Source organism: Simochromis diagramma, unplaced genomic scaffold, assembly GCF_900408965.1.
Source record: "Simochromis diagramma unplaced genomic scaffold, fSimDia1.1 OVJJ01000685.1, whole genome shotgun sequence".
Taxonomy (NCBI): domain Eukaryota; kingdom Metazoa; phylum Chordata; class Actinopteri; order Cichliformes; family Cichlidae; genus Simochromis; species Simochromis diagramma.
In genome coordinates, this window is record NW_024387477.1 from 11621231 (window position 1) to 11645728 (window position 24498).

General features: G+C 40.4%; 1 protein-coding gene across 4 annotated transcripts in view; it reads right to left on the reverse strand.

The window, feature by feature from the left end:
- Window positions 1–24498, reverse strand: part of LOC120724306 (protein diaphanous homolog 1) — a 96248-nt gene that overhangs the window by 30027 nt on the left and 41723 nt on the right. For all 4 annotated transcript variants that reach the window (XR_005693881.1, XM_040016424.1, XM_040016425.1 and 1 more), the window contains 3 exons: window positions 23572–24048; window positions 22087–22201; window positions 21922–21930 (listed from right to left, as the gene is read on the reverse strand). Coding sequence is in view for 3 of the 4 variants with exons in the window: in XM_040016424.1 (XP_039872358.1) it covers window positions 21922–21930; window positions 22087–22201; window positions 23572–24048 (601 nt within the window). In the remaining variant the exon portion in view is untranslated. The remainder of the gene's footprint in view (window positions 1–21921; window positions 21931–22086; window positions 22202–23571; window positions 24049–24498) is intronic.

The following is a 24498-nucleotide window of genomic DNA, read 5'->3' on the forward strand; positions in this document are numbered from 1 at the left end:
AAGATGCAGACTTGTGGAGCGAGTAAATGAGGGGGGAAAATATACCCTCGAGGGATTCATATCACCATGACAACCCTTTCCTTTCTCCTTTGCTGTCCAGTTGTATGATGAACTCCTGCTACTTTAGTGGACCTCAGCATGGACAAAATATCTGCTTACTTTTGCAACCCAATAATAAATCTCCTCTCAAATAACTAAGATTTTCTAACATGCTTTTAATAACTAATATCAAATTAAAATTATTTTTAAAAGGGAGAATATACAAGGTTCTTGACTTAACCCTCTCAAGGCAGGCGTTGCCGATTTACAACAGTTAAAAACTAACAACCTGATTACCCAACATACATATTTTATGAGTTTTTTTTTTTTACTCAGAAGTACCACTGCAGGACTTGGTTGTGCATTAGCAACAAAAAGCTTAATTTGAGCCTGAGAGGGTTAAAACCAGGAAAAATTATGGTGAAGGTTTTTTTTTTTTTTTTGTTTACTCTGCGTGAGCACGTTCTGCCTCTGTGCGTATCAGTGGGTGCACAAACTCGCTTGTGTGCAGGTTTCTACAGGGAGAGGGTAGAGGGCCCACAGAGTATAATTAAAAGCTAGAGACAGAGTCCTTGGGAGCAACTGCAGCAAGAACTTTATGGGGAGAAAGGAGAGAGAGGGAGGGACGGGGGACGGGGAAGAAAACTGACCTTTAAAAACAGAGTGAGACACGAGAGAAACGGTGGGAAATGAGAGGTGTAATGGAAGATGGGATGGTGGGAGATAGACTGAATTAGATTATGCTGAATTGAATGCGGCAAAGGAATGAAAAAAGTGAGAAAGAGGAGGAATGGAAACATTATTGGAGTGAGATGTTTGTGGGGGAGGGCCAGAGGGAGGGACAGAGGAGGACAGAGACAAAGACAGGGAGAGGGACCATGATGGAGAGAAAGAGAGAGAACGATAGAATTCTAATCAGAAATGTGAAGAACAAAATAATAAGGCTGCCTGACAGCAAATGTCAGCTCAGGGAGGGAAGCAGATGGCAGGAGCATAGGAGAATAAGAAAGAGGTAGGGAGAAAGATACGGGAGGAAGGGAAGAGGGAGTAGGAACAAAAAAAGGTAGTAAAGAAATATGCACAATAAGACAGGTGGGGTGTGAATGATGGAGACACTTCACCATCATTTCTCCTTTCCACAAGGAAGGAACAATCTTTTTTGATGCTAAGAATTAACATCTCCAGGAAAGATATTCCCCTTCTCCCACTGGAGGGAAACAGATCTGCTAGGTCAGGCGGGTGAATCCTCATATGAGAGTGTATACATGTGTGCGTATATTTGTGTGCTTCTACACTAACACTTTCATTGCCTGGCTGTAAAAACGCCGCCCTTGAGCCAACCTTGACTGCAGTTTCATTGGGTTTCGGCTAAGCTCTGCTTTAATTCAAATCAAAAGCAATTTCTTTCTCTCTTCAGTGTTACTTCATGACTTGATAAGAAGACTGAGCCTTTAAGAATGATCTTGTAGCTTTTCACTTAAGCTCTTCGGTACTTTTATATCTTACTTCCACAGATGCAGAGGAAACTCATCAATGTAACCAATCCCACTATCAAAACAGAAATCATCCTAGACCATATAGGTAAAATTATGTCAATGTAATTCAAAAAGTACAGTCAGCACAATCCATATCTTTCTGTGCACCTACTTCCTGTATGGATAAGGATACAGCTTTAGAGAAATTGAGGCATGATATCTTTAAAAGGTTCTAAACATGCTGGACCTGACTAATGTTAAAAATAGCCATCAGCTAATAAATGAAGTGTTTCAGTACAATAAACATGGAAATACATACTTCAAAGTGGCTTAACTTTTACTATGAACTTTAAAATTTAAAAACACTCAACAGTGTCAAGAAGCCAGGCCAAAGCCAATAGTGAATTAAGATAATATATGCATTCTGTCAGGGCGACTGAGTGATGTGAATCTTAAAAGGAAATCAAAATTTAATGAGTTAAACTGTTCTTTTGAGTCAACCTAAGGTCAATAGAGGAGAGCTGGGGTTATTGAAAAATAAAACCTCCAGATTTCATTGCAATCAGATGTTATACAGAAGTGAAATTCACCCCGACAGTCTAAAGATGTTCAGTATTTGTTGCTATAATCCTAATATTGCACAGCTAGCCACACCATACAGCAGGGCTGTATCTGCTGAACCCATTTAAAAATATTTTCTCACATATGTGCAGCATTTAACTGTGAAATTTGTAGCTGTACGCACCTACATTGTTGTGTTATGCTAGGTCAGGTTAAAAAATTATAACAAATGACTAAAACTTATTGAATATAATAGTCAGTCTGGGAACCACTAAGCTACTCTGCTGACTTCGCCTCTGTTGCCAATGGTCAATTTTTCCAGTAAAGCCAAGATATCTTGATAGTGAAAACTGATATCCATTTTCAGACTTAATTTTCAGATTTTTGAAATTGATGGCTGACAGTTTTGAGGTTACATTATTCAGCACCTCGACTGCTCTCCGTGCAGCCTCGCATGCAGAAAAGGCTTGCTCAAATATGACTGCTTAACAGAACTTTGTCTGCATATGAACTACAAACAAAAAGCATAACTTTAAATATTTATATGCATACATTCATCTGACAACCTATTAGGTAAAGTTGTTCAACTCCTCGTTAACGCAAATATCTAAGCAGCCAATTACATGCCATAATTCAGTGCATTTAGCGATATAGACATGGTCAAGACAACCTGGTTCAAGTTCAAATCAAGCACAAAACTGGGAGGATGATGTGACTTGGGATGTGGCATGATATTTAATGCCAGACAAACTGGTTTGAATATTTCCAAAATTACTGATCTACTGGGAACATGTATAGGATTTACAGAGAATGACCCAAAAAAGATAAAATATACGCAGTGAGGGGCAGTTCTCTGGGTGAAAATGCTTTTTTGAAGCCAAAAGGCAGAGGAGAGTGGCCAGACTGTTTTGCCTGGAGAAAGCAATAGTATGACTAATAACCATTCTTTATAACTAAGGTTTGTAGAAAAGTTTCTCTGAATGCACAGCACATGAAACCTTGAAGCAGATAGGCTACAGCAGCTGAAACCACACCAGGTGCCACTAAGAACAGGAAACAGACTACAATTTGCACAGGCTCTCCAAAATTAAACAACAGAAGACTGGAAAAAAATTACTTTGCCATTTGAGTCTTGGTTTCTGCTGAAACACTCAGATAACAGGGGAAGAATATAGTGGTGGTGTTGGGGCCATGTTTTTGGAACATGTGTAGTGTTGTTGATGATCATTAGCATCCTTTTAGAACCAGGTGTGCTATCCTGCTAGAAGCAGCCATGTCACAAAGCTCAAATCGCTGTACTCTGATGACCTACACGGTCACCAATGTATGCCACAAAGGAGGACAGCTCTGAAGGCTACAGTGGGTCCAACTCAGTACTAGCAAAGGTATGCCTTTAAAAAAAAAAAAATAAATAAAAAATAAAAAATTGGCTATTGAGTGTAGGCTCAAACTGCTACAGAATTAGTGGCTGTGATCGCTCAGTCAATCACTGTCAACTATTATAGTACATGTAATAAATTCAAATGACAGCTATTCATGTGGGGATTGCATGCCATTACATCACTATTACGAAATGAAATGTCTGACTAACCATAGCACTCACATTTCCCTTGTAACTGTGACGACATTTTACTAGATTTGAAAGAAAAGGCTGTGAATATGAAGCGCATGTAGATATCCTAATCAAAATGACAGCCTAGTACATGTAGCTATTTGGATTAAGCGACTGGTATTGTAAATTTCAACTAGGATTAGATATGTTGACAATTATCTAAGCTTTTCCTGGGGTGAGAGAATTTATTTTTTTTCCTGAGTTGCATTGTCTATAAGAAGGACAAAACAGATCCTATCAACGAGGCAGGCTATCAACCATGTGAAAAGCTGTCCCTGCATTTCCCCATAAACCATAGAGTTTCACCATAACACCTCAACTGTCTTCTACAGTAAGGACATCTTCCCAAACACTTGTTCTCCCATTTTCTCCCTCTCCTCATTCTCTCTCTCGCTACACCCAGTGAGTAATGGCGAGAGCAAAGGATAGTGGCAGAGAGCTATAAAAGTGTAATTTGCTCCATTTTCCTCGGGAAACCAAATTCACTTTCTGTCCTGCGTTACAATCTGTTAACATTCAGATGGCCAGTATTACAGACAGCGTATTACCCGCCTACACTTGCTACTAATAACCCTCACATGGAGTACACACACACACACACACGCACACACACACGGGGAGCAAGGACGCAAAAGCTATGAGTGTCTTTAAAAAAAAAAAAAAAAAAAAGGGAAAAAAGTGAAAAGTGTATGTGTGTCATGTACAAGCAAACACATAAATGCTTAAATTCTGGCTGTAATGGACTGATAAAGGGCAAAGAGGAAAAGGGGAAGAGAATGGTAGATGGGATGAATCTCTGCATAGCTGGGAAAAGTATGGTTCACTAAATAATTTCATTATTTAGTCCTGTTCCTGAAATAAAGCCAACTGAGCTGCCCTACAAGCCTTTCTACTCCTCTAATCTGTTTCCCCTCTAATTCTCTGAAAGTCTTTTTCACTTTTTCCTCTAGCTTTTCTTTCCCTTCTTTCTTCTCCCTTATTTCCATGCCCATCTCTTTCCATCCCTTACTTGTTCAACAATTCTCTCCCACACTCTCATCATCCCACCCTTACAGCAATCCTTTCTGTTTTTCTCTATCCCTATCCTCCATTTCCACCACTCCTCTCTCAGGGAGCTAATAGCCTCCTCCTTTGTTCTTGGAGAACAGCGGGGAACAATGGCGGAGTGGGGCTTGTCGTTGTGGCAACAGGCATGAGACAAGAGAGAGAGGGAGGGAGACAAAGAATAAAGGCAGAGAGAGAAAGAGCAAGCACAGAGGGGATGCTGGTTGTTAGCCGGGCGGCAGGGAAGCGAGCGCTGGCTAATTACACTCGTTTCTATGCACACCGCAATTAAACCCTGATGCACACACATACACCATCAATGCTCAGAATATCCACCGCCAGACACACACACACAGCCACACATACACTTGCTCTACAACATCAGAGAGAAAGTGCAAGCACGAGAAGAGGTGGCAGAGAGGCAGAAATGGGGAGGCTGGGAAGGGTAAAAAAGAAATGACAAGAAAAGACTGAGGCTATTTTAAATCAATGCTACTGTTCTCTCAAGTAGCACAGTGAAAGTTCATTAAAGTTCTAGTTCAAATACAATCAGCCTTATCAAATCTATTTTAAGATGACATTACGGCACGGGCTGGCTCAGTGACCTCATCACACCCCAACATTCACCAACTTAATCTAATAGTCAAACATCACATATCAACCCCTCTCTTTCGGTTGTATTCCTCCCACTCGGCATTGAATGTAAATTCATCTTTATCCATCTAATCAGCTCATCTGGCTTCATCTCTCCACAGGATGATCATTCTCTCTCCAGAGATGAGGTGGTTTAACTTCACACAAATTAACAAAGTGGGGGAAAGTGGAGGAGATATTGAGATAAATGTGAGAAAGAGAGAGATGGAAATGTGGAGACACATATCCAGGTCATGCCCCCCCCCCCTTCCCCCTCCCCCGTAGGGTAGAACTTATCCTCTGTCTCATGAACACGCCTTCCTAGCTTCCATCATCATCCTAACACACTTTTCCATTAACACATGTCTCAGAAAAACATGTGTTCCATGCCGTCTGCCTGTCTGTTTTATTATTCATGCAGTTTAATGCTTGCCCAAAGAGTGTGCATGTATGTATTAGTGTTGGAAGTTCATGTTAAAGGGCATGAACATACCACTACATGATCGGTTGGTCACATTGAGTTTGCATGTTAAAAGCAAAAAAAAAAAAAAAAAAGCCAGCAAAGAATGTGCATGTGTGCTTGCACACATGCACATTCACACAAAAAACACAACTTTACATGGCAGTAAGAAGGCACACACACAAATGCATTCCGCCAATGAGGCAGATGAGGAGTGAAAGGAGTCACATTAAACAGCCAAACTTGTCCTGTTTCGCTTTCATAGCCCCAGTCCATTTTCATAATGCATTAAAACCACAGCTGAGAAGACAGGAGAGGAAAAAGATGAGGAGGGGGGTAGAGGGAGACAGAGAGAGAAATGGAAAAGAAGGGGGACAAGAAACATTCTCAAAGTAATCTAAAGCTGGTGGATGTATGGGGTGTGTGAGGAAACAAGATACGCATGAAGGGAGTGGGGGTGCAAGAAAAGAGTGCTCATCTCAGAGGCAAGATATGGGAATCGAAAGTGTCTGATAGAGGCATAGACAGATTAGGGAGGTGGATAAAGGAAGATGGGATGAACTGATAAAACAAGTGACGATGACAGAAAGATGGGGGAGATGATTTAGGCACAAACTTGTGTGTTATGTGTGTGTTATGAATGCATGTGGCTCGTTTTTTTTTTTTTTTTCTTTGTCATTTTAATCTTTATGTGTGCATATGTATTTGCAGTGCTTTTTGTGTGGCTATGTGCTCGTGCCTGTTTGTGGTTATATAGTGGCAAGGGGCAGAAGGTTCTCTGTTTCAGCACCAGCAGGCTGATGAGAGTTTGGGGCCAAACAGCCTGAAGGCAAAGCTGGCCTTGTTACTCTCCCCCCGCTCCCTCTCTCACACACAAAAACAGACACAATCTCAAATTTTACCCAAACAGAGCTACGGCCACAGTAACAAGCTAAGTATTTGAAACACCAAACCTCAGATCACAATGCTATGACTAACACATAGAAACAGTTGAGTTAAAATATTTCAAGTGTATCCACTTGCTTTATTATTTTTTTATTTTATTTTTTTTAACAGAAAAAGGGGGGGGAAGGATTTTGAGAGAATATTTTATTAACCTCGCCAATAATTTATGCATGTTTTAGCAGGTAAATATAGACTGCTGCATTTTTAAAAAAGGAAATATCGAATAATGTGTTCAGTGTATGAAGAATTTTACTAAATAGGTATCCTAAGGATATTAAACAGTTATGTACTGCTTTCAGCTCATTTTAGTACACCGCTTTGTCACTATATCCTTTCAGCTGTCTGCTTAAAACTACGGGCAGCTCTGCTATCTTACAAACTCTGACAAGACAACTATGCATCATCTCATCAGCACAACGTATCGGTGGAGACAAAGTAAACGAGTGGCTAAACATGACGAGCTGGAACACTTTTTTCCTAAAATAAATGGTCTTATACTGTTTAAGGTTAGTACATGTTTAACATATGTGGATCAGGTGGTCCTGTCCTAGCCACCCATGTTACTTTATATAGTGTGTGTGTGTGTGTGTGTGTGTGTGTGTGTGTGTGTGTGTGTGTGTGTGTGTGTCACTACACCCGTAGTCAAAGAGTTTGAAGTAGACAGTATAGCAAGGTTTGGTGTTCTGAGTTGGTTTTGAAACTTTTTGATTCAGTACAGGATGAAAGGAAACTTGTTAAGACTGGAATCTTGCTTGAGATACATATTTCATCACAGCCATCATTACGGATGCTTTTTCCCCTCTGAGGAAGTTACACTATGGCCATCAGTGACAGTGTCATGAAACTACAAATGTGAAGAGTTTTTTGATCTGGAAATAAGCTTCTAACCAATTACTTTACATTTCCTGTACATTACACTCATCCTATTGTTTGTCTTCAAAGTTTGCTGAAAGCCTCTTATATGCCATGGATAAATTGATGTGCAGTAGAGATACTATATCAAGTTTTTTTTTTTATTATTATTATTATTATTATTATTATTATTATTATTATTATTATTATTATTATTATTATTATTATTATTATTATTATTATTACAACAACTAAAATAGGAAAATAAACAAAAACAGATGATGGTAACTGATGTTATGGCAGTAAGCCACATAATAGGAATGATTATCTATATGTCTTCACCTCCAATCAAATCAGCTTTAAAAATAAAAAATAAAAAAATAAAAAAACTAGAACAATGAATATCTGCTTGCTGCTCGGAAAAGGAAGAGTTAAGGAACCAGTTGAATGGAAGCTGAGACATCCAAAAGCTTATCTCCTCCAAGTCAATGGCGTGAAGGCTATCTCACACACACCTGACAGAGACAGAGTGCTGCCAATAGTGCCAGAGGGAACAAGTGAGATGGAAGGTGGCAGGCAGTGAGAACGAAAAGGGGATAGAGGGAATAGAAGACAGCCAGAGAAAGGAGACAAAGAGAGGTAGCATAAATCACCAGCATGAAAATATGGGTATAATGGATAATGGCGAGCACAGTGGTTACAGAATGACGAATACCATGTCTACTATTGCTTGAGTGATTAAAATGATTGTCTGTTATGGGACAAACAGAGGGGCGAATTGGAGATGCTTTTTTTGTATTTGTACACTGGGATGCCTAAAGAAGGAGGCACAGCATTATAAAACCACTAAAAGTTCCAACAGTGACACACTAAAAATTTAATCAGCCATTAATAAAAACAATATCATTACCGTCTGCCTAAGGAAGCATCAACACACACCTCACCGATCTTGTCAGGCAGGCATACACAGAAAATTACAGTTGCTGAAACACTAATGCAGACATAAACAGCCTCACAGTTTTTCCTGTTTTTAGTTTATATCCATTTCCCTCCTTCTCATCCTCAGGCTTACTTTAGTTCCTTTAATCTACCAATCTCTCCTTAAAATGAGTGTTCAAGCTAAAGCACAAACAGAGGATGGGGCATAGTACTCCACATACATTCATAAATTGGTACATAGATGGCAGAAGAAAGGGGGGGAAGAAAAAAGAAAAAAAAAAAAAAAAAAAAAAAAAAAAAAAACCCAGAGCGAGTGAAAGCATCGTCTCAAGGACAAAGGTAAGCCACTCAACTCTTCTCTGAAAACAGAGCTACTTCATACAGCAAAGAGGCTGAGACTTGAGTCAAGCAATTGTAAGTAGCTCGGTTCCCCAGTCGCGCTCTTCACTACAGAAATAAAGAAAAACTATGAAAAATGGGAAGGCAGACACAAAATGGACATCCGGAGAGGCACACCTGAATGCTGTAGCCTTCTTGAAAGAGTAGCAGAGCAATAGAAATCTCTCTCATCTTTCTCTCTTTGACAAAGCTAGGCAGGAAGGATGAAAGCACTGAATGAAAGCCTACACATAATGGTGGCACAGAACGCAGAAAGGAGTAGCTGAAAACAAGGGCAAGAGGGAAAAAAAAAAAAAAAAAAAAAAAGTTATTTTATGGATATTCCTAGAACATATGAAATGAAGGAAGTTGAAGGAAAAAGAGAGTGCAAGGATGGATGAAGAGCTAGAGAGGGTAATAAGTAACAAGGAGGATAATAAGTAAGGCAGTCAGAGAAGGAGGGAGAGGGCAGAGAGAAAGTGAAAAACCGAATGAGAAAGTAATAAAGTTAAAAAAAATACTTTACTTTTCTTTCTTAGTTCTGAATAATCTGTGCCCTACATATACACATATTTTACTCTGTTTGAGAGTGTATGTGCACGCATGTGAATGGATCATGCACTGATAACATTACACTCCTTAATTCCTAATTAATCCTTCTAAACTGGATTATGGCACAGAGCATGACAAGGCCAGGATTCCACCCTTCACCCTGATGAGTATGAGAGAGAGTGTGTGTGTGTGTGTGTGTGTGTGTGTGTGTGTGTGTGTGTGTGTGTGTGTGTGTGTGTGTGTGTGTGTGTGTGTGTGAGTGAGTGAGTGAGTGAGTGAGTGAGTGAGTGAGAGAGAGATTTTCGCCATTTTTCAGCTTGAGGTCTCATAAGGCTGGCCTGTCCTCGGTTACATGATGTTGGGAAATGAAGCTGACAGTGTCTGCAGTCCCCTATGACACAAACGCACATACATATTCGCTTACATCATTTCTCACACATAAACAATGAGTCTTGTAGATACACAAGCAAACACACATGCGCAAATGTGCAAGGAGTCCCTAGACCACAGGTCTTAAAATGCTTGAGTGGCAAGAACTCTTAGCATTACTTTACACATTTTAAGTGAGGACTCACAAGGGCCTTTGTGCTTACTACATAACAGAATCAGGTCCCCTGACACACACACTTGGTTTGAAAGCTGCCACACAAACTGTCCCCATGTGATGTGTTCTGCATTTCACTGCAGTCTGAAATAAAACCAGAGTGCTCTACAGACACTAATGCTAGTGAATTAATTTTATGTTCTATTCTGCTTTGCTGATGTGCTGAGAAGTAAAATAGTACCACTGATTCCTTTTGTTCAAGAAAGACGTATTATATGCCATCATAGTAGACTGCGGTTACTTCCAAGAGAAATTCCTAGAAAACAGTCAGTAATACTGCTTGCAGCATGATGAAATAAAGCAAAACTTTTGGCCACCCGTCTCTTCTTCCAAAAAATCCTAAAATATATAATCTGTACCCAAACCTCGTATGACAGAAAATATAGAAAATGCCCCCATACGCATTTAAATTTAGCTATTAAGTCTGTTATGGTGTATTGTGCTTAGTTTATAATGTCATGAACATGAACTAACTTTTGCAAAAGTATCAACATTGGACATTGTTTTTTATAACACAATGACCCACTTTATAACCATTAGCCTGTTGTAGACAAGCTATTGTAGTACTTTAACGATTTCTCATTAATCTGTTATTCATATTTTAAGAGCCAGGTGTACAGTAAAGTAGTTATATAAGGTTTTCACAGTACCAGAGGTAATTATGATGAGACCTGAGTGGCAAATGTAAAGTGCACACCATACCAAATGGTTCAATAGCGTTTCCTTTTATCTTCGTGGACATATGACATTAAGTATACTCACTGTACACAAATATAATAGCGTGATTTTAGCTAGTAGTCAAAAGGAAAACTAGCTACAAGTAGATCAGAGAATAAATTAGTACCGTGCAACTTACTTCATTGTGTGTCACTGTGTGCTCTGTGCTCATTAAACCATGCTGGCTACAAAGAAGATTTGGAGGAGCAGAACGTAGAAGTAGCGTGATGGATGGATGGTGGTTGGGGGGGATAAGGGGGCGGGGGGGGTCACAGAGGGATAGATGGAGTGCGTTGCGGGGAATTAGCATGCTTTCATGCCTTCTACGCCTCAGTGGAGCACCATGGGGCTTGTTGATGCCTCTAAGTGCTATGCAGTATTAAGCAGACGATCTCTAAGGAGGCCCAGTGGCATAGTGTGTAAGTGTGTAAGTGTGTAAGTGTGTGTGTGTAAGTGTGTGTAAGTGTGTGTGTGTGTGTGCGCGCGCTGACCACTAACTATGTACAGTTAAGTACAGAGCCCCAAATAACCTATTTGGAGAACAGAAAGAGGAAAGGAAAGTGGAGAGATTCAGTGGAGAGCCAAACACTTTTGGAGGGAGTGGAGTGCTGCATTAAAATGCTTGCTATGATGTATTTCACCCCACAGAGACAAAAAGCACAGACAAAGAAAGACACAGTAAAAGATTAAAAGGCAGAAAAAGGTCTCTGCCCATCACATCTGTTTTCTCACATACTGTATGCTGACAGAGAAAAGGGCATTTAGGACACATACACACATTTATGAAGTCACCTTTTGTTAGGAGCATTGGTGTCATCTCTCCCAGCTGAAAAGTCAGAGCTACAATCAACTATTACAGCAGCCAATAAGCAATATGTCATTATGACCAACCTGAACACCTACACCCTCCATCCAGCGCTCTTATTTCACCTTTTTTCACTCTCACACTCTCGCAGCTAACTTGACTCAAGTTTCCTCATTTTACCTTACCCCAATACCCATCTCCTCAATCACTGTAGTCGCTTCATGTCTCTGCACCTTTTGATCATTTGTCATTCTTTCATTCCCTTCCTCAGTTCTCTCTTCAATCGTATACAGATCCCTCCTGCCTCCATTCGTCCTTCTCTGAGCCTCATTCATTCTGCACCTCTCTCCTCTTCCCCCAAAATACTGCCATCCATCTTCTCATCTACTGAACTAATAAGTCTCCATCCACCTATACCTTTGACAATAATCTCTGCTACTCCTCCCCAATTAGTGCATGCAGGTTTCAAATATAAAACAAATACCTTAAAACTAAAACAACAAATATTGATCTATTTAATAGCAAATTTTCAGAATGCAGGTGTAAACCCTCCACCATCAACCTTAACTGAGTGTTGTCGTCATCATTTTCTGGGAAAAACAATGCAGTCGTCTACATGTTTGTTTCCTTCAGCTGGCTTCAATCAAGCATCATTTATCCATTACTCCAGCTCCCAAAATATGCACTGTTCCATACTGACGATAAGCGTTTATCTTTCATGGGTGAACCAACTACCTTATAAGACAACAAACAGCTATGTTTTTTTTTTTTTTTTAACCGACTTTCTGTCTTAAAAGCTCTACTGTTACATCAAGTCCTACCAATGGTTCTCAGAGTCTGGAAAAAAGGCAAAGCTGCATTTCTGAAGCTCCACACAGAATGTTGTGCAGCACAGAATATTTATTTTTTTATTTATCAATTAAAAGAAATTTAACTGATAAATAAAATTCATCTTTATGTGTATTTTCCTTTCAGATTCATTTTTAAGGAAAACAAATGTAGCTTTATAATATTTGTAAGTCATTATTGGTAGCAGCTTGACTGATCTTTGCTCTTATGGTCCATTGCTTTCACAGTGCTAAACCCTTGTCTTTTTTTAGGCTAAAGACAAAGAAAAAAGTAAGATGGAAAGACTAAAAAACCAACATGAAAGTTTGAAAGCGTGCACTTTGTGGGTTGTTCAAAAACTTTCACAACTAGGCTTCTTCTTTTTTTTTTCTTTTTTTATAAAGTAAAAAAAAGAAATCTCCTTGGAGAGATCTTTAGAAGTCTCTCCCGTACCACTCCATTCACCCAAACAGATAGGAGTTGCTGCTGAAGCCATGTGAAAGCACAACAAGTTCTGAATGGTTCACTCTGCTCACTACTCATCTACAACATAACAGTTCAGGCAGATAAAGCATTTCTGAGAACAATACTCACAAAATAAAAGACAAAGGCTGTACGCATGCAAAAATATTTGACTTGCTTTAGTTATAGGAGCTGTATGCACCACATACTGCTTGCTTATTATGAAATTTAACATACCTTTCATTAATCTTAACTGAAATGTTTTTTGGGTTTTTTGTATAACTTGAACACTTTTTGACTGCTTTTCAAGACTGTGCTGTGTCCACACTGATGTTTTCATGTTTTAAAAGAATGGGAACGGGCAGTTTCAGGGTTAGTCACGGATGGATTTGTCTATCAAAATGAAAACAAGCTGCAAAATGATTAGAGAATTCAATCATGTTTTAGACACTCCACAAGCTTTGTTCAAGCAAAGAGGGAATTTTGGGGGGTTTCAGTTGGAGCCTGACTTCAATTTTGAGGCCCAGTCAAGCTCTACAGTCTCTCTGAAATAGTACAACTTCAAAGCCCACTCGCTCAGATCAATACTTTAACTAGTAACTCTATTCACAAAATGACAAATGATTCATCTGCTCTCCTTCTCTCTCCCTCTGTCTCAATTTTTTTTCCCCTTTTCTTTTTTTACTGTTAGTCCCCAGCGTCCTGCTACCATCACCCTGATTTGTCAGTCTCAGTTTCACCCTGGAGTTAATCTGCTGGGGGAACCAACAAGAGAAGATGAAGGAGATGAAGGAAATAGGGAATAAGAACAGGGGGAGGGCACAGGGTGTGAGAGATGGCCATGCATTATTGAGCACACAGTACAGGGTTTTTAGGGGATAAATGTGAAAGCATGTTTAGGGACAACGTTTTTCCTTCTGCCTCCCCCGCACCCTCCCTTCCTTCAATCTTTGCCCTGTCTTCAACATTCCTTTCCCCATGAGGATGGCCACATCTCTTATTCAGTGGGGAGGTTAAAAATTCAAAGCCAAGGAGGAGGTGATGGGGGAGAAGGAAAGAGAGCACCTGAAAACGACCAAAATGAAGGCATGTCGTTAGGGAGTTTTCTCAAGTGCTAATCTAGAGTGCTCCTAGCTTTGATTAGACGTGCACATGTGTGTGACAAGAGGGGGAGAGGGTGGCATGCTGGTTGCGGTACAGGGAGTCGGGAAGATGGGAGGAGCAGATCAAGGGAGAGGAAGATCGAGATGGTGAGGGTGTAGAACTAAACTTTCATGCAGTGCATGGGATAGTGAAAAATTAAGATGCTGGCTAGGCGATGCAGAACCCACATTGCACAGAACGTGACACATGCAGATACCGATTAATAGAGCAAAGGTTTCAACATGCAAATACACATAAACACACATCTATGACAGAAGCCCTAACCAACTGGAAATGACCAAAAAGCACATACACACAAACTGTGCATACAGTTTCTCACTTCTTGGCCTCAACATCCATGACATATAAACATACATTTTGGTACACACACACACACACACACACACACACACACACACACACACGGTAGCAGATTAAGGTCAGAAAGTGGAGCATGGCCTACCCCACCGAGTCTTCTAAATACCATTGTTGTCTGGTGTAAATGCCACTGGGTTATCTATATTACACACAGCCTTCACAGCTCAAGACCAGAGGGCCATGTTACACCAGCAAATGTAGAAATAAAAGCTTGCAACACACTCAGAGCTTACATTCACTGTGCCGAGGAACAAAGCAAAAGCACACACACAGTTACACCTACATCTGGAAAAAAACAAGTACTATGCACTTTAAGAAAGTGTACAAAGTTTGGGTTAAATTGATAGTCTTAATATGCGTGGTTGTATAAGAAACCCAAGGACATGGTGTGAGCTATAAGCACAACAGTCTAATAGCCTAGTAGCACCCTAATAACTCACTAGCTAGCTAACACAGAATTTTCAGCAGCAGCAGCTGCTTAAGGCTACTGTTAACCAATTTTGACTTAGGAGATTTGGACTATAAAGGATACCTTCAAATGCCACTGTTGCTGCAATCTATCTTTCCTTTTCTCATTTTACAGCTTGGTTTATCTTCACCCTAACCAGTCTTCCATCATTTTTCTTGTTCCATCGCTCATTCATTGTCTCATTTCATAAGAACCCTTTTACCAAGCAGAGATAAGAGAAGAGGGATGAGGAAATCAGAAGAGAAAAGAGAAGTAGAAGGCAGATGGGGGTTAATGCTCCTATCTTGTCAACTCTATCTTTGAAGTTGCTGCTCTATACAGCTTTATTTTTTTTATGAATGCTATCAGTGACATCAAAGTGGGCTAACTCTCCTGTGTGTGTGTCTGTGTATGTGTGCACCATGGCCCTTAGGAATAGGTAGCTTATATCGCAAAAAAGTAAACAGAGAGGGAGCAGCTGCCACAGTCAACTATAATCGGCTCTTTGCCTCTTTCTTCTCCTCTCTTTATCAGTCTTATTTCTCATTAACATGCTTTCTAATCATAGATACAGCCTCACTTTGACTTTCCTCCCTCCTCAGCACCAAAGTTAAAGCACTTCAACTTGACGCTTTAGAAATCGCAAATGCACAGGCACACACATGTAAGAGAAACGGAGGCGGAGGAAAGAGCAAGAGTATGCTGTTGTGACCAAGAGAAGGAAAACATCAGGGAAGAGTAGGTGGAAGGATTGTAGGTGTGCATACATATATGCCTTCATCCCTGCATCCTTCCATTTCTGTTCATGTTTATTTCCCTCTTGGCCTAAGTTTAAAAAAAAAAAAAAAAAAAAGAAAGAAAGAAAAAGAAGAAAAAAAGACAAAAATCGCACAACTGAGGACACTTAGCATCTGTAACAAGCTTTAGAGCTTATCACCAATCCTTCAATTAAAAACACACGCACACGCACAAACGTACACACAGATTTTTTTCAACTGCTGCATAGTTGTCATATCACTGGGAACATTTAAAATGCTAATGGTAGTGGGATGCGAGACTGGGATGCTGGCAGGTTGGCTTCTGGCTAACTGACCAGCTGGCTGGCTGCTTGGGAGAGGAGCCGAGTGAAGCGTAGAAGGCCTATTCTGTCTAAAAACAGGATAATCTCCAGGAAAGAGAAAAGGCAGCAAGGAGATTAGGCACACACAGCAGTAATGCTAGGGCATAAGTACACTTAGCTCATTTGCATGCAAAACAGTGGGGAGAGAGCTGTAACGAGGGAGGGATGGAGGGAGGAATGAAATGAAGAGAATGAGTGGGACAAAACTGTGAGAGTGTGTGTATGTTTGTGTGAGCATGCTTACATGTGTATGCATAAGCGTATGCTTCTGTTTGCACATACAAGTGAGCTGTTGCAGTTGGCAGTGAGAACCAACGTGAGCACGCACAGATGTGTTTGAACCTGATAAGGCCTGATGAATAAACCGCATTTTGCGGCTGTTCCGTAACCATAAAGAGTATGAATAAGGGAACGATTGCTATTGACGAACTGAGAATACACATCGAGGCTTAGAGACAAGCAAAGCCAACCTAATGCACCGCTGCTGTTGAGGGCTTAAGAGGTATAGTTTGGATTTAAACTTAAGCACTGGTAGACAAACACAAAAAAACCAAACATAACCTATAAACATCAAATCCGTCATTTGAAGATCACACCTGCTCATTGAAAAGCTAGAAAATATTTTGGTCTAAATATGGGATATGGGCGCCGTTTAGACAATTCTGTCTATGATTAGCATGACCACATTCAAGTCACTGCAAGTGATGTGGTTTGATATCAAAATGTGTCCTCAGCATGGACTTGAAGGTTTGCAACAGAGTGTGAAGCACTTGGGATGAGAGTACCAAATCTTAAGTTTGGAACATAAGATCAACAAGCAGCAACAATATACACAGACCTTCACCTACTAAAGTGGTTGGTCCCCAAATGCTATGCAGGATGGATGGGCTCACCCTTGGAGCAAAACAATGGGCAAACAAACCCATCGTACCCTTTCACATTAAAAGGAGACAGAGTTATCCTTACACCGACTGGAAACACTGTTAGGGAAATAATATTTTGTCTAATTTGAAGATCCAGTGGGACTGTAGGGAATTACTAGAAAATGGACAGACTGGAGCGGTTTAGATTAGTGCACCTCACAGGTATTGCTGTATAAAGAGCCACAGTTATTCAATCATGTAACTATTTGCAGCAAAAAGGTTGAGAAAGGAGATATAATTAGAGAAATGGCTACATCCAGAAATGAAATGGATAAGGAAGAATAGAAGGAAAGTGTGGTGTGATATTTTTTTCTGTGCTCCATACACAGCATTAGTGACCCTTGCATTAACCCGCTTCTCTTTATGTGACCCCAGCCTGAGCACTGCACAATTAACAAGACCTGTAGTAGGCTACACAAGTGAAAACATACACACAGAGATATACCCATACTCAAAGAGAAGTTAAAACATATTGCACACAAGCTTTTCAAAGCCAATACTGATTTAGCACAACTGCACAGGCGTACACAGGCATGCACAAACACTTATGTTTTCATTCAGTATGCCCATCCCTCATTTACTCATCTAACTGGCTTATTAGTACATTTTTAAACAGTCTTAGGAGACTCCAGCTCTGACACTCAATAACCCATAAACCATCATCTAAAACTCTGCCTAATTATAAATAATCATACATACAATTAAACACATATACTGAACAGCTCGAACATTTCTTGCCCTTGACCTAGAGAACAGGCAGCGGTGCAAAAGTAAATCATCTTCTATAACTACATTCTATTATAATACTCTGTGGATATAGAGTGGATATCATAGTGAAGGTATCATAGTGTATATCATAGTGAAGGTATCATAGTGTATCATAGTGAAGGTATCCATTCAGTTTTTCATCTTCTCACCTGAAATGATTTTCATGTCATGAGGCCTGTCAAATCTGAAGCAGTGACTACTTGCCAATTAGATTTAAAATTAGAAGAGACACTAAACTGCATCCCCGTCCCCCCGGCTTGTGTTCTCAAAAAGGACCAAAAGGCAAATTTAGAGTGACAATCATGTAATCACACAGTTGCCATTTTTTCTACCAGTCAAGCAATCAGACTGTTGTAAACAACTGTGCTGTAGGGGTAGGAGTCTGCTTAAGTCACTTCATTAGTATGGAAATATTTCTTCAACTTGCAATGACCTTGAGCCTGTATACTGTAACACAAACAAGTAACAAATGTTGTGAACTCTATCTAGCAGAAGATGTAATGATCTAATCAACATGGCACCATCATTCTCTATGCCTCTTGGTCTTTTATTGGTGATATATTACATCTCTCATCCCTTTAACTGATTGGTCTACAACCCTGGTGAGGGCCCCAGGCATGCATGCAAACAGACACACGCACAGACACACACAGCATGCACTTTCTTGCTGATTTCTGGCTCATTAAAGTGAAAAGTGAACAGAGTAGACCCAAGTTAAAACTCAGCTAATACGTGCATGCATTGACACACATAAACACCTACAGAGAACACGAACACACACACACACACACACACACACACACACACACACACACACACACACACACACCTACCTACAGAGAAGGAAATTGATTTCGTCAGAACACAGGGAGATCAAAAGGCTTATTATAATTGGTCTGTAAATGTGGCTGAGCTCACCCACCCACTCTGTCGAGCACACCAGCATACAGGGACCCTTGTGCTGACAAACATACACGATAAACGTTTTTGTAATTTATAGAAAGTGAATGCGATACATAAAGGTGCAGTTATATGTGTAGGTGTGTTATGCAGCGATACACAGCGGATAGCATGACAATGGGCCTCCTTTGGGTGAGAGAATCTCCACCATAATGACAAATGAGGACGACATACCACAACAGAGCACAGAAACACAGCAGTCGAGACTGAGACAGAAGAGGTAAGGGTGTAAAGGCTGGAGAATTGGGATATGAAAATGATCCTCCCATTATGAGGATTAATAACTATATATGCTCCTGGCCCTTTTCTCTCCCGAATCAAATTAATCACCACCGCTCCCCCTAGTCCAGCCTTTCCCTCTGCTCAAGCTTCTTTTATTTCACCCACCACCTCCTTTCTGTCTCCCACTCTCTCTCTCTCATTCTTTCGCTAATTGGGCTATCTGAGGTGCCGACTTCAAAAGGCACCTGCTATCAAACACGCTGACTGCAAAAGTGAAAAAAAAAAGGACAGTTCAGGTTATATATACACTGATACTAGAAGAACAGTGTCTGAGCTCTGGTATTGTCACTGTCCACCTGTACTTTTCCAAAAAAGTATTCATTAAAAAAAAAAAAAAAAAAAAAAAAAAGAGAGAAACATTTTTTCTGATCCTCCAACAGTATTAGTTTAAAAAACGAATTAAGAAGAGAAATAAAAACAAATTGAAATGCTTATCTTGGTTTTCTAAGTGAGAAACCATGCTTACGGGAGAATGTGCCAAAAAGTCTCCTGCCAAAACTCCTTTATACTACACTAACAACTTTAAAGCCAAACATAGGTCATAGTCTGATCTTTGTACAAGCCTTTACACTTGCATACAACAATAAGGGAAAAAATAGCTTTCTTCTTACACATATCTGGCAGTATAATAGCACTAGTTCTCCACTAATACATCAGTAGAATGTGGGTAGTTACTTATTAGTACATTTTGGTCAGTATTCTAAATAAAGCTTACAAAAATCAATGTCAAGCTGTAAAGCTGTACAATGTAACAGTGAAGTGTCTCGTACCAAGATCAGCCAAACTCCATAGTTACATGATAAAGTGCAGAATGCATTCTTAGTGAAACAAAGACACCAGTTACTTTAAATGTACCTCGAACCATAATATCAGGCACTGCAGCATCTCAAACACTTAAACTACCTTTAGCTGCAGATAAATAACTGTAACATAACTGATACTGCTGCAGCAAAATCCATTTAAAGTGGACAATTAAGATCACATCACCTGATCTAGACCACAAAGTTTTCGCTTATCTCTGAAATTTGTGCAGCATTGTGGCATATATTTAGTTAAATTCTGACATTCAGTATCTAAAGAGAAAGAAGACTGATAACAGTCCTAAGCCGATTTCCTGAACTTCACCCTGTTTTCAATGCGAGTAAACAGATATATAGAGAACAAACAGGGAAAACATCAAAAGTTAAATTACATTTCCATACATTTTCATATCTCTGTCCAGACAAAACAATTTATAGGTGAGCTAAATCTGTTCTCATGTGTTATGGATGTTAAAAAACAAACAAACAAAAACAAACAAACAAAAAAAAAAACAAAACCTAGTTGCCATATTTTAAAGCATTAAATCTTAGGGTGAAGTCGTGTTGAGCTTAGGTGTATGATAGGATTTTGGGTAAGGTTAGACAAGTAGCACTAATGCTTAAGCATAGAGTAAATCTCCAGGAAATAAATGCTAGTTTGTGTAATGTCCTCTAAAGTCATGGATACACAACTGTGTTAAAGAGCACGAGTGTGTGAAAGTGTTGAATTTTGTCCATGAGAGCTGTGTGCAGCCAGTGGGCGTGTGTCCCACCATCAGCTCTCTGCTCTTCGAGCATGCAGCAGAGGTCAACATCTCTGACCCTGCCCTGAGCGCACTACCCGCCTCCCTGTGTTGTTTTTCCTGTGTGGGTGTCTGTGTGCTTGCAAAATCCAGCTGCTGGGCAGCTGATGGAGAAAAGGGTCAGAGAGGGTCAGCGGTGGCTCAGTGTAGTGTCAGTCAGTTTTTAGTGGCTAACGAGGAATGGGCGGCACAGGAGGAGGAAGAAGAGGCAGATGAGGAAGAGTGAATCTGCGGTCTCGGAGGTAAAGGGTAAGAAGGGTGAGGTCAAAAGGAATGTCGATCTTGAGGGGTGTATTTAAGCAAGCGAAAGGACAAGGAGTGAAGATTATTTACATGCCCACTAAGTTGGTTGTGTGATACTGATAGGCATGTGCTATGACAAATACACAAACATATATGGAAAAGAAACGGCACAGAATAAATTGATTGAAAGGGCACACAAATTCCCAATTTAGTGCCAATTAATGTTTTATTCACAACTATCAAAACACGCCCAGGAAATCAACAACTCCCCACCCCTCACCCACACAGGCAGACATACAGACAGGTGGGTTGCTATGTAAAGGCCATGGTGTCTTTATACACAGCACTCAGAAAAGGTTATTAGACATCATCCAGAAGAGGCGGCTGTCTTGGCCAATAAAAAGAGGAGGCATGGGCGCATGGGCCAAAGTGAGTTGGGGAGGGGTCAAATTATGGAGTGACAGGCAGGCGTTAGAACTTGCCATACAGGTGAATGCAGATGGGACAGCTGCCAAAGCTGACATTTAAGCCACATCATGAGCTAGCATCAGCCAAGTGTGCAAGGACGCTCCTGTTTATGTATATGATGTGAGCAAGCGCATGTGCGCGTGTGTGAGTATTTGACATGTGCTCGGACTGAATGTGAAGGTCAGATGGCCTTAAACACACAGCACATACTGTCTGGGAGTTCTGGGTGTCTTGGTTATGATTTGAATATGGAGGAGTTGGACCAGAAGGCTCTGTGACACTGGGACAAGGTGATAGGAGTGGACAGGTGTGTGTACACCCATGTGTCAGCGCTTTGTGCCAGGACAGCAGGTGGCAAGTCAAAGGACATCAGTGACCTTCTCCTTATTTCTCCCTTTGTTCATCTCCCTCTATGACTCCAAGTACCAATGCATCTCACCCAGTAGTGAGTCTCAACAAAACAAGTCATGGGCACGTTGGGGAGATGAACACATATACAGATAAACGTGTGATTGGTTTATTCATGAACTAATGTGAGATGCTGTTTTGACATGGCATTTATGAATAATATATGTGCAGTGTTTCCTCCAAGGAGAAAAAGAAAAGGTGAGAAACACTGGACAAGATGTATGAGGAAAGGACTAAAAGAAAAATGGAAGTGTGCATCTGTTATTCTTACCTTTAGTGGCTGATGGAAGCAGAGCAGGAAGATCAAAATAGACATGAAGCCCATTAGATAGGGGGCAGACGTGGGAGGGGAGAGAAGCAAAGTAAGGCATTGTTCATTATTATGAAACACAATATGATAAAAGTGAGCAGTTAAAAAGACAAGTCACACACTTACTTTTTGTCTGCGAAGAAAACGTTAAGGTAAGTTTGGCAAAGAGTTCGTTATTTTCAAATTGGTCTTCTTTCGCCTTGATCCAGAAGCTATTTTCTGAGAGGTCCTCAGGTCCGATCTAAAAGAGGAAGGGGTCATGTTTAAGGTGTGAAAGGCAGAGAGCTACTAAATGAGTAACAAATTAGTTGTGTTAGAGAATGACAGAAATTGGTCATCTATGCACCTTGTGAACAATGAGCAGATAAAGAAGCTCATTAGAAGAAAAGGAAGCGGCAGTAGTGTGAAAACAGAGGGAGAAGAGGAGAAAGGAAGAAAGACACAAAGGGCAAGTAAGTACTCATTTTCGTTAATCGTCCCACACCGTCTTGACAACAAAGCATCTATAGCTTCAGAGCCTTGTGCACCAAAATGCAAAGACTTCTACTTTTTCCCTCCCCCATTTGGTGCTTTCTCACAATTAACTGTGCATACATTTTATTCACTTTCTAAACGCTCTTATTAAAAAAGAGAAAGAGAAAAAGGGAAATGGAGAGCAAGTGAGAAAAAGTGGTAGTAAATTTACAGATATCAGGCCTTTCATTATGGACAAAGCCTCAAGGATGGGTATAGGACAGAAAAGACAGTAAGGAAAGGAAATGTGATATGGGGATGAGCTTAAGGAGCAAGAAAGAAAGCAAGAGAGCATGCAAAAAGGAGGATGAGACCAAGCCTGGAAAAAAAAAAAGTTAATTTAAATTACAAAAGAATACTGTCCTTTCTAGCAGCAATTTAATTATCTTTCAGTGGTGCAGTTAAAAGAAGAAGGCTTATTAAAAAGCAATTTCTGTGACATCCTCGTCAAACACTCTCACCAGAGAGAAAGCGAGGGAGAGAGAGCGAGGAAGAGAGAGAGAAGCTAAATGCTGATGAAGTCTGTTGAAGCCATTAAACAGTAGCTTTAGGCTAAAGAAAGACAGAGGGCCGTTTTGATGTTTTAACCATCACAGATGAGAGGGAGGAGAAGAACATGAGGCACATAGTCATGAGATACACGTATGAATGAAAGTCACTTTAGGTCAAGATCCCGCTGTTTAAGCTCCACTTTTCATTTTTTGCACGCTGTGACATACAAACTGAATTATTTAGATTCCCTGCCCATTTTTACTCAAGCCGTTTGTGTGATAATGAGGAGCTGAATAACAGCATGTTATGTTAGCTGACAAGCAACACATTTTGAAAATTGGCATGATTTTTGGCATCAAGACAGAAGATGATGATCAAAAGCAAAGACAACTTCTTCAATTATGCTTCATTTTTTGGGCCATATTCAAACATATGTGGAAGGAATTACCCATGCTTTAACTTGTATTTTGAGTCATCTTGGTTCATTTACAATGAAAAAAAAAGTGTGAAAAAGCACCTGCATTGCCTTTTACTCAAAATTTGCAGTATGACATAGGTGAAGCAAAATTTAAAATTAAAAACAGAGTGAACTGCTGTAAGACTGACCTTACTCCAGTTGGCTCTCTTCAACTGAACCTCAGGCTTATACTCCTTCTTAGGCTTGAGCCCAAATGGCAGTGCTGGTGGTGCAGGGGCACCCCAGCCCCCCATGGCAAATGGTGGAGGTGGAGGCATCCCTTGACCTGGGGGTGGAGGAGGAATACCAGGACATCCAGGTGGAGGTGGTGGGAGTCCAGGCATGCCAGGGAGGGGTGGAGGTGGTGGGGGTCCAGGCATGCCAGGGAGGGGTGGAGGTGGTGGGGGTCCAGGCATGCCAGTTAAAGGAGGTGGAGGTGGAGGAATACTAGTATGACACGGTAAAGGAGGACCCTGCGGGGCTCGGGGAACAGTTTCGTTTGGATAGCATGATACAGGTAGTGGAGGTGGAGGTGGCGGAGGGGGAAATACAGGTGTTGGCACAGGAACGGTAACAGTGATCACCTTAGTTTTTGCCTCTTCCAAATCCTTAGACAGCTTTTCAATCTGAAGGGAAATAAGCAGACTTAACATAAATAATAATATAGGTTTTTACAACTATTTAATGCTGAGATTACACTTTACCAAAGTAATGCCATTAACACATTATTTATTACTATTTTGAAAAATAAAACAAGTCATTGAAATATTTGTCTGCTTGCCTAATGAATATTGTTTGATATTGACTGGGTCCTAGTCTCCTGTCTGTTTACATAAGTAGGGCCATTGCAGAATGTTAAGAGTATCCCTGATGACAAGTTCCTGGAATTTACATTAATTTTAACATTGACCATTTTCAGATTTGCAAGTTTTTCTTCCAATATAAAGACATGAAAACTGAAGAAAGGAAACAAAAATAGGGAATTATGATCAGAGCCTGGGTCTGATAAAGTTTAATGAGAGATGGAGACAAATGAGGCACATTCAGAAAACCATGGCAGGAGGGAATCAAGTCCA